The following is a 15,943-nucleotide window of genomic DNA, read 5'->3' on the forward strand; positions in this document are numbered from 1 at the left end:
GAACATTTTGATGTTGAAAGCACAGGAGCAGTGCAAAAACTGGCAACTCGCTTGGATCTACCTTGACACTTCCTATAATGATTTCAAATGTGAGTAACTTCTGAAGATATTAAGGGAACAGCTCAGTCACCCCTGCGAAGAATTCTGTAGTTTCATTTCCCTTTTTAGCATTGCTCTTAAAAGTGTTGCTGACAGTCAGTTTAGGTGGTTTATGGCTCTCGTGACGCTAAAGCTGATTGATTTCTGATGACCTCTAGTTTTTATAGATGCTGATTACTGCATCTGTTAAGAACTACAGTAATAGAATTTTAAAAATGGAAATGCTCTTGTGGGGTTTTTTTTTTTTGGCTTTCACTGGGTGATCACTTTGTTTCCAGCTGCCACATGTTCCTTCTGTAATATTGCCATAAGTTTTCATCTCCCACCTTTGCCACTTTCCAGGGTAGCACTCAGTGGAGCTATCACCATTCAAAGAAGGATTTGAAAAAACAAGAAGCAGTGAACTCCCCCCCCCTCCAAGTATAAAATGTGGACGTTAACACACCCCACCCACTTGTTTTCACTGGGTACCTTCGCAAGGAGAGTATTCCATAACTCTGGAATGTAGTGTAGTGTTCCTTCTCCCCATGTTAGAGAAATGTGACTTAAGAGAGAGGACTTAGAGACTCAGGATAACTTTGTTAATAATCTGTTTATTTACAAATGTACAAGTTGTCTGTGATGGAGGCACGGCAGTCCACAAAGGCAGTGTCACTTCCAAAGCAACCACAGGCTCCCCCCAAAGTCTGCTAGGCTTTCTCCACCTTCTCTTGTAGCTCCAGGCAAAGCAGCCTCCATCCTTGCTTAAGAACTGGGCCATTGCTGTCACTGTACATGCTGTGTGCACAAGGCCAAGACAAATGTTCTAGGGGGGATGTTTAGTTGGTAGTTTTATACACATACACACACACACACACACACACACACACACACACACACACACACACCTGCTCCAGGAAGGAGGGAGACAGTTGTTCACATACTTGAAGGCACTGCTCAGCTGGCTTCAAGCGTCCTAGGCAAGAGGTTGTGGGAGAGACTCACCTTGCCCCCACACTAGTTTTATCATAGAAAACATCCCAACAGAAACAACAGGAATTAAATGTTTATCTGCACACCTAGCAGCTATGTGCCAATGGGGGCTGTACAGAACTCGATGGTGCATTGATACAGAAAGGCTTCCTAAAGAAAACACAATCCATGTCATTAATTACAAAGAGCCTCAAATTTAAGTGAACTATCAAAAATACGATACTGAGTTGAACTCAACTGAGTCATACTCTGAGTGTACACTCCCTGAAATCAAGAAGCTTAAGCTAGTTGTGCCCATTGACTGCTGTGAGGAGGGCATAGTTGGAGTCACCTTATAGCAGGGCTGCAAATTTCCAAGGGAAAACAGGCCCTCCTTTCCCCCAATGCAGCATGAAGGAACAGGAGTGAAACTTGGCAGGTTAACTGTGGCAGCTGCTAAGTTCTACTTGGGTTTCCATGGCAATTTAGCAGCAGCAAAGGAGCTGTTGTGTGTCAGCTGTGCCTTTAACCCTGCCCTGTGCCAGTCTATGAGAAGGGGCTCTGGCGAAGGATCCTTTCCCCAGAGGGTGGCAAGAGGAACATGCTTTGTGGCTTCTGCAGGTAGTGAACGGGTTGAGAGCTGACTTCTAAACACAAAACAACCCTAAGCATGGGTGTAAAACATTAGTATTCCTTGGAGGAGAGAAGGGAGAGATGGAAGGAACAAGAAATAAGGGCGGAGAGAACTGATGAGCAGAGGAAGGTGAGGCAAGGAGAGCCAGCACTGCATTTTCAGGTAGGAGGGATGTCTGTTACTTCTTAAGGCCAGTTCTATGCCCAAATACTTGTGGACGGTATCCAGCAAGCAAAGCATGTCCCAAGTTAGACAATGGAAGAATTCTGTTGGCTGAGGCAAAGTTTTGTCAATTCATGGACCTGGAGAGGTTAGGTGAGCAGAAAGAGGCAGACAACCCCTTTTGCCACAGCAGAAATAGGCTTCCAAATCCCTCTGCTCTATTGACACAGTTGCAACACAACAGGAAGCACTAGCACAATCCAAGCAAGAGCGAGGAGTTTAAATACACTGAAATGGCTCCTCTTCATCCTGGAGAGAAGTGACTAGTGGGGTGCCACAGGGTTCTGTCTTGGGCCCAGTCTTATTCAACATCTTTATCAATGACTTGGATGATGGGCTTGAGGGCATCCTGAGCAAGTTTGCAGACGACACCAAATTGGGAGGAGTGGCTAATACCCCAGAGGACAGGATCACACTTCAGAATGACCTTAACAGATTAGACAACTGGGCCAAAGCACACAAGATGAATTTTAACAAGGAGAAATGTGAAGTACTACACTTGGGCAAAAAAAATGAAAGGCACAAATACAGGATGGGAGACACCTGGCTTGAGAGCAGTACATGTGAAAAGGATCTAGGAGTCTTGTTAGACCACAAACTTGACATGAGTCAACAGTGTGATGCAGCAGCTAAAAAAGCCAATGCGATTCTGGGCTGCATCAATAGGAGTATAGCAACTAGATGAAGGGAAGTAATAATACCACTGTATTCTGCTCTGGTCAGACCTCACCTGGAATACTGTGTCCAGTTCTGGGCACCACAGTTCAAGAAGGATACTGACAAGCTAGAACATGTCCAGAGGAGGGCAACCAAAATGGTCAAAGGCCTGAAAACGATGCCTTATGAGGAACGGCTTAGGGAGCTGGGTATGTTTAGCCTGGAGAAGAGAAGGCTAAGGGGTGATATGATAGCCATGTTCAAATATATAAAAGGATGTCATATATAAGAGGGTGAAAGGTTGTTTTCTGCTGCTCCAGAGAAGCGGACACGGAGCAATGGATTCAAGCTACAAGAAAGAAGATTCCACCTAAACATTAGGAAGAACTTCCTGACAGTAAGAGCTGTTCGGCAGTGGAATTTGCTACCAAGGAGTGTGGTGGAGTCTCCTTCTTTGGAGGTCTTCAAGCAGAGGCTTGACAGGCATATGTCAAGAATGCTTTGGTGGTGTTTCCTGCTTGGCAGGGGGTTGGACTGGATGGCCCTTGTGGTCTCTTCCAACTCTATGATTCTATGAAATCCATGGTTGAAGGCACAGCTAACTCTGGCCCATAACAGGTATGACATTTCCTGTTCACTTAAAGTAAACCATGGTTAAAATTCAAAAATTCCCATTAACCCTGGCCAGGAATCCAAAATAGACAGGATAGTGCCTTGAAAACTCAACCAGTCTTGCTTAAAGACTGGAAATTTTTAGTGGCCTCAGACTGGATTGGAGGGAATCAGCAAAGTCAGTATATGATTAGAAGAGAAACTAGGCCAGAACCATAGTCATGGTACCTGCGTTTTGTGTTAAGAAGAAAAATCTCTCGGGAATCAATACTGCAAGATGGGGAATACCCATAAATGAATATCAGGTGCATTGCTGTAAATTAAGGGGTAGAAACGGTTCCCTGTTGCAAAAAGGTTGGGTGGTGGCGGGCAGTAAGAAGGAACCCTATAAAACTGGCCTTGAGCTTTCAGGCTTTTTATGCAACTACAAAGGATGATTGGCTCTTATTTGACAACAAAATGAAAATGTGCATCCTAATGAACTACTCGACTCCCCAAGGCATTTTTGCATGGCTGCAGTCCTACAGCCCCCCATCATGTCCCCCAGTAACCTCACCTGAGATTCTAGGTGCTGTTTGCTCAGCTTTGCAGCTGCAGGGGGTGGGGAACCCCAGAGGACAGGTGTGGGAGGGGAGCCAATTCCCAACTTGTTTTAAGAAAACCAACAAGGGGAATTTTGTTATGCTTAACAAAAAAGGTGTACTGCAACTGTAAACGTGTCTCAAGCAGTGCCGATTAAGAAACCATTTGTGCAGCTGCCTTTGTGTTTATTCCCTCAAACGGTTTGGCTCTTAGGGAAGAAATGTGTTCTCAGGACCAGGTATAAAAACAGGAAGGAATCTGAGGAAAGAAACACAATGTCTTATACAGAGGCACGGAAAAAAACATCCACTATGCTTTGTGTTTCCACACTGTAGCTCTTGCATTTCCTCTTAGGGCCTGACTGCCACCTTGTGAGTGTCAGTGGCCAATGGTCTCTTCCCTCAAAATAAGAGACCATTTCCATTGAGCCAATGCTCTCCATTGCTCAATACAAGCATGGAGTTTCTAGCTTAAGGTGAGGCACTGAGCTTCAAATTTGTGTGCTTGGAGAGAGGGCAAAAGCAGTCTTGTGTGTGCAGAGCTAAAGAATCAAGTGCGCATTCTCTCTCCTTTTTCGCTACTATGAAATGTTACATATTTGGTATTTACTTTAGCAAATAGAACATATACACCTGAGCTACACATGCTGTGAAACCAGCTGGCTGAAGCATTTAATGTAATAATTCTGACATTCCTTGCAACAGAATAGTAGTTGTTCTTTGAAAAAAGGCAAACCTATCATTAGTGATAAAAGCAACAGCAAGAGGGCAGTGAAACTGGTACGAAATTTGGACCCCCAATTTATTTCCTCTAGTTTGTCATCAAGCACTTCCACTATTTACATAACCAGGCATGATGAGAAATCGCACTTGGTGCATCAAAACTATTGCAATAATGCTTTGCTTAATACACTTTACGCTGTTTTTAACTTGATGAATAATAAAAAAGAGCCATTAAAAATAGAAGCATCTGTGCTTTCCATCTCCTCCCAAGGGAGGCAGGCAGGCAAAGGGTGTGATGGATTAGCCAGCCAGTCCTGGGGCCACCTTTCTGCTCTGGTGGCTTTGTGAATGTCCTAATGAACAATCCAGGTGAAGCCTCTGCGGATACATTGCAGGGCCACCCACCAGGCAGAAGTAGATCCTTAGTAACAGGTGAAAATAGTTTGACATGTCTTCCCCTGCTTCCGTTTCACAGGTGCACCCCAGCAGATTGAAACAGACAAAGCATGCACGTTTCCTAATCGGTTCTATCACTCAATGGCTCCATTTCTCTAGCACCTCTTTTACCAGCTTCCCTTGAGCCAGAGGTAGCGTGTAGTCCTGCCATAAGCTATTCCCAGTTTCCACAAGGTCCAAAACAAGTTCATGAGTCCCAAGTGTCCAGCAAAGAAGGTGTCAATGACCCTTGAATTGAAGGTGGCAAGGACTTGCTTCCATACAAATCAGGATCATTCAATTCAATAATCTTATTTGTGGCAGGGAGGAAGCCCCCCAGTTGTATAAAAGTTTTCTCCTAGGCAGTCTCTAGCAATTAGGAGGATGGCAGAAAGTTGACCAAAACAGATTGGCCAATGCAAAAGGACCCCATGATTTAATTCTACAGTACAAATATTGTACTGAAAAAAACATTTCAGAAATGTTTTTACCCACAAAAGTCGATGTTTTGTTGATGTGGTCTGAGGATCCAGGCCTTGGGGACAAATGTCAGTTATACAGATTTCCCCTCTTAATACTCATCATAGTGGTTCAGATCTGTAAAATAGGCATTGGAATAGGCCTTTGCAGTGAGGTGTGGATTAAAGTACTTGTTTTGCTCTTCTAGTATCAGGTTATTTTTGTTAAATGCCTGGGAATAAGAAAAGGGAGGGGGGGAGGAAGAGTTTAGAAAACACATCATTCCCACTGAAATAATAATACGCAAAGCAGGGCAACTGATCACTAAAACATATGCATACTTATAATATTTGCTAGGAGGAGGAGGGGTAGAGATGGCAAGGGGTGGGTTTGGGTTTTTTTGAAAAGCAACATCAGGTTGAAATTAGAGCGCAAGAGGAAGCTATTGGAAGAAATATAGATTTAAAAGGACAAAGGAGGAGGTTGAAAAAGAGAACTGAAGTAGCAAGAAGATGTTCAGGACAAGAAGACTGGGAAGAACACAAATGCATTTGTAAATGCATTTGTAAATTACGCATTTGTAAATGCGTAACACCTTCAGGGAGGCAGCAGACACTGTTATTCACAGGTCACTCTTATTGACACCAGAATGACAAGAAGGAAGTCTCCATGTGGAAATCTTTTCCTGTAGTCTCCGTGGGAGTCAAATAATGTGTGTGGTTTTGCCTCTCCCCCAGCCCCACAAAAAAAGGTTTGACCCGTTAGAATACTGGTTCCATAAATATGAAACATAACAACGGCAGTCCCTTTTTGGACCACAGTCATTGTCAAGAGAACCTGCACATTGAACACCTTTAAGGAGCACCAGCCCTCCCCATTCCTTACCTTAATAGCTTCTACAGAGTCGTACTTGTCCAGCTTGTTGATGTGATGAGTGATGTTGGTATTCAGAGGAGCCGGCGATACGGGATGGATGACAGTTGCATCGTGCGACTGCTGCTGGTACCGTTGGCAGTAAGTGTAAACCAAGAGAGTCAGGAGGCAGCCGAGGATGGAGCTGCTCAGCCCCACAGCCGTCATATGGAACATATTAAACTCTACAGGGTGGGAGAGACAAAGCAGAGTTAGCAGGTGTTGCTTACATTTGATTGATTTCCAGACGACCTCCACTTGGTATGCACCATGCAAACAGGCACAGCAGGGGAAATGCACATTGTAAAACTGCATACAGGTCTTTCTTTTTTAGTAGGCTTTGCTAGATTGATATGGTGCACCATTTAAATGTTAACACTGAATGCACACAATTTATAGTACAAATCTGGCCCAACTTTCCCTTGAAAGGAAACTGAGTACTCTTTGAGGTATCAAGGACCCTTATGGAGAATAAAGTTGTTTTCTGGCCTCCTCGTTTCAACCCATAATTTAGAAAATAATGGTGTATGGATCTGAACATGGATTGAAAACAAACACTCTCCTTAAATGGTTGAAATACCCCTTTTCCTTCACTACGATATACAAGCACCAATTCTGAGACATTGTAAATACTGTTTCTGGAGCTCTAGTCAGCAATTACATGCCTATTTTCAGACTCTCATTTAAGAACTTTCCTAGTCTCCTCTGAGACGCACAAATCCCTGGGTTAAGGACTCAAAATGGGTATTGATGGTTTCTCTGATGATAAGGTTGATGGCAACCTATGAGTGGGAAGACTCTTCCTTTTGGGACTCTGGAGGTGAACTGAAGATGATCTCTGGACTAGTCCTGCCTTGGAGAGTCTTATTTTGCCATTCCTCTCCTCTTTGCAAATCACAGTCACGTGGTTGTAATAGGCCACTGAAGGACCTTTTCCTGTAAGGCTGTGTGCTCCCTGAACTTTTTTTTAAAAAAATCTGCTTTAAGTATAACATATGCAAAGTAAGCAGGTGTGCCTGGTCACTCTTATTTTTACTATTTTGCAAGATGTATTCTGTTTCTGTTAGTCACAAGAAGGAAGGAGTGAGGAGATTTCAGCAAGCATTGCTTTAGGACTCCTGCATAGATTGTCACTTATTTATTTAAATTGTTTTATTCATGTCAAGCCTACCAAGTGGCGGTAGCGACGGCGAAGAAGACTTTATTCACCGCCTCTATTGCATCTGCGGAAAACAGCAGCAGGAGACTCTTCCAGGTGGTTCACAATTTAGCGGAACCACCTGCTCCATTGGGGCCCAGCATGGGCCACATGATCTCCTGCAATGATTTTGCAAAGTTTTTTGCAGATAAAATCACTCAGATTCGGGAAGAGGTAGACTCCACCGTGGGAGCAGGGCCAGGGCGAGGGAGTGCTAGAGTCCTGTCTAGTCAAGTTGCGTGGGATCAATTCCAATCTGTTACCTCCGAGGATGTGGACAGGCTGCTTGGACGAGTGAAACCAACCACCTGTCTCCTTGATCCTTGCCCATCCTGGCTTATAAAAGCTAGCCGGGAAAGGCTGGGCGATGGGCTTTGCGGGGTGGTGAATGCTTCTCTCTGTGAGGGAGCCTTCCCAGACCCGCTGAAAGAGGCGGTTATTAAACCACTTCTTTAAAAACCATCTTTAGATGCGGCCAATATGGCCAACTATCGCCCAGTCTCAAATCTTCCATTCTTGGACAAGGTGATTGAGCAGGTGGTTGGATCATTTGGATCCCTTCCAGTCAGGAATCTTTGGATGGAAAGAAACCTGGGGAGAGGGGAGGAACACTTACCGCCACATCGTTGTTCCTTGATGCTGCTAGTCCTTGCTACTGTTATGTCTGCAACAGCAAACAATTCAATTATGCAGAATTCATAAAGAAAAACAGTCCTATATAATTCTTTAACATTTCTGTTCAAGTGTTAACAATATATATATATATATATATATATATATATATATATATATATATATATATAATCCAGTCTGGTATGAATAATTCTTAACCCAGCAAGAATGCTCTTCACAATCAATCACACACTTTATGAATTTGCTGAGGAAAAAGAAAACATGCTTCATTTTGCAAACATAGCTCCTGGAGCCACATCTGCTTTGGCCCCAGTTATTTCCAGTAAATGCTAGCAGGACCCCCATTTGTGAGACTCTTCATTGTGAAGCTCTACACACCTCCCCTTCCCACAAGGATTTGGCAGAGCCCCACACACTGTAGGCAGCTTATGGTTTTGTAAAATGATTTGTAAAAATTACACACTTGCTGGATTCCAGATTAGAAGACAGGAGAAAGAGATAAGCAATGCCCTTACCTGGTATGAAATTGGAATCAGAAATACATGGGTGACTCTCCGTGGTATTTCCAGAACACTGGTTACCCACAGGAAATAAAACATTACACTGGCGGGTGCGGAACTGGACACCAGATGAATCGCAGCCAGACCACGCTGACCAGTCCGACCAGCTATCTGGGACAGCCAAGAAATAAAGAGGCACATGAAAGGGTCAGCACACACAGCAAATTGTTTTTAAGTGTTTTGTGGTCTAAACCACTTGAGCCTAGGGCTTGCCAATCAGAAGGTCGGCGGTTCGAGTCCCCATGATGGGGTGAGCTCCCATTGCTCGGCCCCAGCTCCTGCAGTTCGAAAGCACCTCAAAGTGCAAGTAGATAAATAGGTACTGCTCCAGCGGGAAGGTAAATGGCATTTCCGTGCGCTGCTCTGGTTCACCAGAAGTGGCTTAGTCATGCTGGCCACATGACCCGGAAGCTGTCTGTGGACAAACACCAGCTTCCTTGGCCTATAGAGCAAGATGAGCGCACAACCCCAGAGTCGTCTGTGACTGGACCTAATGGCCAGGGGTCCCTTTATCTTTACCTTATACTTTTCCTATGAAAGAATCCATTTTTATCGCAACGTGGCCCTGATTCTGCAAGGATCCATGCACACACACAAAGGATTGCCTAACGAGGTGGTAAACATGCTCAGAGTTAATGTTAATGTTCAAGAAATGCACATCTGGATCTTGAGATTGCATGTGGGGTGTCCTCTGATGGACCAGGACTGGGTCAGAAGTTTAGTGCTATGACTTGGGACAAAGCCAATCACCAGCTTGGAGGGGGATGAATTCCCTCCCTCCTTCAACCAATAACTAGTCATCAAAGCGTATAGTGTACTGACAATTTGTACAATGAAGAGATGCTCACATCCAGCAACAAGCAAGTAAGCCACTGCTATGCATGAGGTCATAGAGCCTGAGGCCCAAACGATTCTTTCCTTGCATAAACAAGCCAGGCAGCATCTCTTCCCAATCCTGTGGCTGCACAGCTGACCTCCAGCAAAACCAGGGCACCACACCTCCCATTCCGTACAGGGGGGCTGCTGTCACTAAAGGTGCCTCTCTGTCAAGTTCTCATCCACAAAGAATACGGACCTGACACCAGCACACAAAGTTTCATGGCCACTTCTTGTGACAACATCACAATACAATGTAAATGAGCCCACATCTATAGGGGGGCACTGAACCGGAGGATGTTCTTTGTGGTGGCAGCTCTTAGTGATATGTGGGGTCGGCCTAGGACATTGCCAGTATCAAGGCAGAGATGGTTTTACAGCCTGGTGTGGAGACTTAGCACCACCACAGAGCACTTGGCATGAGCTGAGCCACAGTGCCTCAACCTCACCATTTTCACAGGCTTGTGGTGGAGATAAAATGGGGGCAGGGAGATATTTTGTTCTGCACAAAGGCAAGAAAATTAATGAGCTGGGCTTTCCTGTACCTGGGCATTGCTGTGTATTGCAGAGTGCTTCTTCAGTGTGGAGTCCTAGGCAGATGTCACCTCCGTAGGCTGGCGTTGGGTTGCTGCACGAGCGAGTCCTCATATAATGGCCACTTCCGCAAGTAGTGGAGCATTTAGACCACGATGACCAGCAGGACCAACCTCCATCGACTGGGAAATGACAAAACTACATTGTTTCTTTCCTCTCAAAATGGAGATAAATAGTTGAATTAAGAACACAAGGAGAGTTTTGCTGGATCAGACCCCAAGACCTGCCTGTTTCCCACCATGGCAGACCAGGGGCCTTTGGGAACCCCATAAGCATGAGGGCTTCAGCACTCTTCCCCTGGTAATTTCCAGCAACTGGTATTTTGTGACATGCCACCTCAGATCAAGGGTCAGCAAACTTTTTCAGCAGGGGGCCGGTACACTGTCCCTCAGACCTCGTGGGGGGGGCAGACTATATTTTTTGGGGGGGAAATAATGAACGAATTCCTATGCCCCACAAGTAACCCAGAGATGCATTTTAAATAAAAGGGCACATTCTACTCATGTAAAAACATGCTGATTCCTGGACCGTCCGCGGGCCGGATTTAGAAGGCGATTGGGTTGGATCTGGCCCCCGGGCCTTAGTTTGACTACCTATGTAGTACACACTCATCATGACCAACAGCCAATTAGAATCATAGAATTGTCAAGGAATCCTGCCCACAGTCGCCCCTGGGTGGGCTCAAACCACCAACCTTCCAATTCACAGCCAGATGCACTGACCTACCGAATCATTCTCATTTGTATTTCATAGCTGAAACCCCCATAAGTAATGACAAGAGTCTCCAAGCAAAGAGTTTCAGGCATTTTTCTAGATTCCAAAAATTCAATGTTTTAAAAGAGCCCCTCTAGAGAGAGATCACAATATTTTTATTGATATGGGACAGAGGGGCAAAAGCCCATCCCAACAGTACATTTTCCCAAGTGGAGGATGATGGCATCTGACAGAAAAATCAAGGAAATTTGAAGCCCTTTGTGCCTTCTTTCTAGATCTCACTTTTAAAAAAACACCCCAAAGAAACACCACCACAAAAGCCACCATTGTTTAAATAATAAAGCAAAAGGAACAGTAAAACAAGCCAGCAATCCAACTGTAAAAATTAATATTTACACAGTGATTAAAAGATAGCAGAGACAACAAAGACACATCTCCTAATTAAAAGTCAATTGAAATAAAATGCTAAGCTTGCAGTCCTATGCTCTCTTAGTTGGAGTAAGTCCCACTGAAGTCATTGAGGCTTACTCCTGTGTAGACATGCATAGGATTCCACTATGTGTATAAAATCTTTACTACTGTCCTTAGAAACGTTTTTTTTTAATTGTTCATTTCCTTGGCCACTTACCTGGGCAAGGGAGAATGTTGCATTCCTGGTATTCCAGGGATGGTCCCAGGCATGGCAGCCCCCCAGACTTTGGCTCAGGGTTGTTGCAAATCCGCTTGCGGTTTCGAATGCCTCTGCTGCAATCGCGGCTGCACTGAGACCAGGGAGACCAAGGGGACCAGGCACCGTTCACGGTGTGAGCTGAGTAACGCCCAGAATGCAGGAATTTACCTGCAAGAAACGGATGCACATGGTACATAAAAATGTGCCTACTAAGGAACACACTGGTGGTGTTTTGATTTAATTTGAATTCTCCCACCAGTAATTTTACTATTGAGATATTTAAAAACTGTACACAAAAAATATAATTTGTGTTATATTTTTGTGTTTTTATATATATATATTTATATTGTGTTATATGGGACCCAGGTGGCGCTGTGGTTAAACCACTGAGCCTAGGGCTTGCTGATCAGAAGGTCAGCGGTTCGAATCCCTGTGACGGGGTGAGCTCCTGTTGCTTGGTCCCAGCTCCTGCCAACCTAGCAGTTCGAAAGCACGTCAAAATGCAAGTAGATAAATAGGAACCGCTACAGCAGGAAGGTAAACGGCGTTTCCATGTGCTGCTCTGGTTCACCAGAAACGGCTATGTCATGCTGGCCACATGACCTGGAAGCTATACGCCGGCTCCCTCGGCCAATAATGCGAGATGAGCGCGCAACCCCAGAGTCGGTCACGACTGGACCTAATGGTCAGGGGTCCCTTTACCTTTTTATTGTGTTATATATTGTGTTGAGTTAATTTTAGTCAAATTGATTCTTTTCTAACAATATTTTCCAACAATCTATACAACAAATATGGGGACCTACAGTGGCATTTTTGATGAACCCAAAGTCCAGTCTACATTTATAATCAATTCTGTGTCCTTATTTATGAGATATTTCTGATGGTTATTTTTGTGTAGCATGATTTGTGTATGACTTTTATGAAAAGTGAAACAAGTTTTATAAAAAAAATGGTTATTGATTGATTGATTGACTCTCTGCACAACCTACATTAGATAGGTAGGTAGGAAACCTTTTTTTATCACAGCCCTGTATACCTGTTTGCTTAGGGGGAAATCTCATTCCTCTCAGTAAGGTTACTCCTATGTAAATGTGCATAGAATTGCAGCCTTATTTATCAGATCAAAAAAAGCCGCCCTGAACCTAACTGAGTGTATCTGTAGTCTGCACAGTGACATCCCTCCCTCTCATAGGAAACTTCCCCAGGGCCAGATTTAGGGTAGCACAGGTGGTTCCCCCACACAGGGCACCAAGCTGAGGGGGTGCAAAATTGGGAAGATCCATTTGAAGGTGCCAAAGTTTTGTACAGGGCATCGTCTTACGAAAGATGATGGAGGTACTGTCTTGCTCAAGGAAACACCAAGATTTGCAGAAGTCAACGTGTTTAAAGGAAAAGGACCCTAAAGAGGCCGCCCAATAGTCCAAGGGGGACTGAGCCTGCTTCCTGGACACAGAATGCTGACTGGACAAGGAGAAAGAATCCAGTGAACAAGGGCTTTGCTGGCTCACAGGAAACCAGAACAAGATCAGCCCACAGCGTTAGCATTTTGTTGTAGGTCCTAGTTATGTGGATATTGCACTTATATAGCGGATAAGAGATGTTCTAAGTATCTCATGAACATTATCTCAATAATCCGTACCAAAAAATCAGCAGGAAGGCCAATAGTATTTCTCCATATGTAAATGCTGGACAAAAAGAGCAGCTAGACTCAGACCACCTAGTGAGTTAATGACAGAGGCAAGATTTGAATCTTGGATTTCTTGGCTCAATCTCCTACCCTGCACACTGGTTTTTTTTCGCTCTCTTCCTTCAACCTTAGAACTACTTTCATTTGCAGATGCTCAACTGTTGCAATTACCAGGGCATTTTTAATTAAGGGGAAAAAATCAACGTTAAGGGAGACAATGATAAAAAGCCTTTGAATATTTGGGATGCTGCCAGAAAAGGGAGCGTCTGCTATTGTTGTCTCCTGGCCCAGAGTCAAGATGAGCTGGAGTAATGGACAAGTTGTAACAACATAAGTTTGGTGGAGCCTTAGGAAATGCTTTACAATGGCTACAATGTTGCTGCAGTGAAAGATCTGCCCCTGGGAGATTGTTTGAAAATGGGGCAGGAAGGCACTGAGATGAAGAAATGCTTGCTGCAGAGGAGAATGTGGCAAGAAATGGCGCCTCAAGCATTTCAAAGCAGCCTTGCACTAGGTGAGAAGGAATTCCATGTGTGCAAGAGAGCAGACGAAGTGCTCTGTCCCTCCTCTGTGCTCAGGTAAGAAACCCAAAGGACTGTCAGAGAAGGAAAGTCCCCTTCTCTGGGCTCCTTTTGACAACCTATTTATTGAGAATTCATTCTTATTTACTTGCACAAAGCTTATGCAGAGGTCATATTATATTGGACATTCGTTCTGATTTGTTTGCAGGGAAGATGAGACCACAATGAGCATCCATCCTGTTCTGCCAGACAGGGTGCCAGAGAGAGTTGATCATGCAAACCTGTATTTCCCAGAATGTGCTTGGATTCATCCCACAAAATAGTGACAGTCTTGAAGGGCCCTCTGTTTATAAGCTGCTATACTATACTCTGAAGTTTGCTTCACAGCCACATCATGCTTCCATTTTCACCAGAAATTCACCTGCCTACCTCTACACACAATGCAAACAAGAATCAGAGAGAGCAAGGGAGCTCTAGCCAACACCTGCATGTGCTGTGGCAAGCTGCACTACAGCAATAAAAAACTGAGAGAAAACAGGATAGACTAAGCCCATTCACCTGTCTCAGTCTCTGGCTTTTAATAGCACAAAAAAGTACCATGGCTGTGGCTGATTTCAAAGGAGGGTTTGGTTGAGGGATAGCCTGGCTGAATCACACCTGACACTTTTGCCACAGCTTCCAAAATGGAAACTACACATTATCTCAGGTTCCCAAACTGAAGGGGAAGCTTGAAATCAGTGGTTGGGGGCAAAGGGTGATTATTCTTCCTTTACTCAATTCCTCCTTCCAATCTTCCCAGCTGTTGTCCCCTCAGGCTTATTTAATATTTTGCTATCCAGCAGGAGATATGTGATTTTTAAACTCCAGGCAAGGAGCACTGGAGACTCTCCCATAAATCTTTTTAAAAAGGTAGACTTCATGAAGCTAAGATTAGGTGGACGCATGAAATGCAACTGACTGACAAGCTACCAAAATATTGGACTGGAACTAGGTACCAAATGATATTTTGCAGGGATTTGTGGTGGGTGAAGCAGCATGTGAAAGAATGGGCAGGGCACTCATCAAAGGAAAGGATGATATAAAAACGGGGGAACTGCCAACTTGTTAGAGGTTAAGATACAAGTTCAAACCAATCTCAGACTAGACAGCTGGGCAGACAGTTTTAAGATGAAACCTATTAAGGGAAAATATAAAGTATTACTCACAGGGAGCAAAACTCAAATGCATGAGATGGGACATAACTAGGAAAACTTTTAAGTTTGCCAAGAGGGGTTTGGGATAAATAATGAATCACCAGGAAGGTGATGTTGTGGCAAAAATGCAATATGCCACTTTAACTGGGAAGCACCATCATCTCTGAATTCTGAGAAATTTCAATATGATTCTATGAAGCACTGGCAAATTGGCACACAATGTAAAGTTCTGGGTGCCACAACAGAAAGAAGCAGAAAGAACATTGAAAAAAATCCCCCGTTCAGATGAGAGCAATGAAGATGATTAAGGGGAAAAAACCTAGACTGAAAATTGTAAGAATGAAGTCAGAAGAGTGGTTATATTTAGCTGCAAGGAAGAAGACTGAAAGTTGACAGGTTTCAAATATTTAAAAGATGTAAGGAAATGAGGAAGAGCTATAGCTTTCTACCAGTTTCAATGTTAAGAAAAAAGTCCTAATGATAAGAGCTGTTCAGCAATCAATCAAGCTACTTGGGAAGGTTACAGAATCTTCCTTGAGATTTCCAAGGAAAGGCTGAGCAGGCAAGAATACTTCCAGTGTATGATATATTGCATTAAGGAAGGAGGCTGGGGAAAGGAGGGCACCAGATTCTGCCCAAAGTTCCTATCGTATATCACTACACTTGGGGACATGGTGCTCCCTTGCAGCAGCATTTTCTCCTTTGCCACAGAAAGGAACGGCACCCGTTGACTTCTGGCGCGGATCTGTGCAGTGCGCACATGCGCACGGGAGAGATGTATGTGCCAATAGCAAATTTACTTTCTAAATCAAAGAGCACAATGTCAAAGGGGAGCCACTAGAGATGGGCAAATTCTGCAACACTACTGATACTGGAATCATCAGCATCTGACAGAGGCAGTAAGTTTGATCCTCATCTGAACTTTGTCCTTGAGAACAGCATGTGATCCCTTAATCAGAGTGCGCAGTAACAGATTTCCTGCAGTAGCAGGAAAAGTCTCGGCTGATGACCT

General features: G+C 44.1%; 1 protein-coding gene across 2 annotated transcripts in view; it reads right to left on the reverse strand.

The window, feature by feature from the left end:
- Nucleotides 1-1,132: 1,132 nt before the first annotated feature.
- Nucleotides 1,133-15,943, reverse strand: part of SEMA5A (semaphorin 5A) — a 124,577-nt gene continuing 109,766 nt past the window's right edge. For both annotated transcript variants that reach the window (XM_035101278.3, XM_088674943.1), the window contains 6 exons: nt 11,489-11,698; nt 10,098-10,268; nt 8,632-8,787; nt 8,100-8,147; nt 6,259-6,470; nt 1,133-5,605 (listed from right to left, as the gene is read on the reverse strand). In XM_035101278.3, the coding sequence (XP_034957169.3) occupies nt 5,486-5,605; nt 6,259-6,470; nt 8,100-8,147; nt 8,632-8,787; nt 10,098-10,268; nt 11,489-11,698 (917 nt within the window). In that variant the 3' untranslated portion in view covers nt 1,133-5,485. The remainder of the gene's footprint in view (nt 5,606-6,258; nt 6,471-8,099; nt 8,148-8,631; nt 8,788-10,097; nt 10,269-11,488; nt 11,699-15,943) is intronic.

This window comes from Zootoca vivipara, chromosome 8, assembly GCF_965207765.1.
Source record: "Zootoca vivipara chromosome 8, rZooViv2.hap1.1, whole genome shotgun sequence".
NCBI lineage: Eukaryota > Metazoa > Chordata > Lepidosauria > Squamata > Lacertidae > Zootoca > Zootoca vivipara.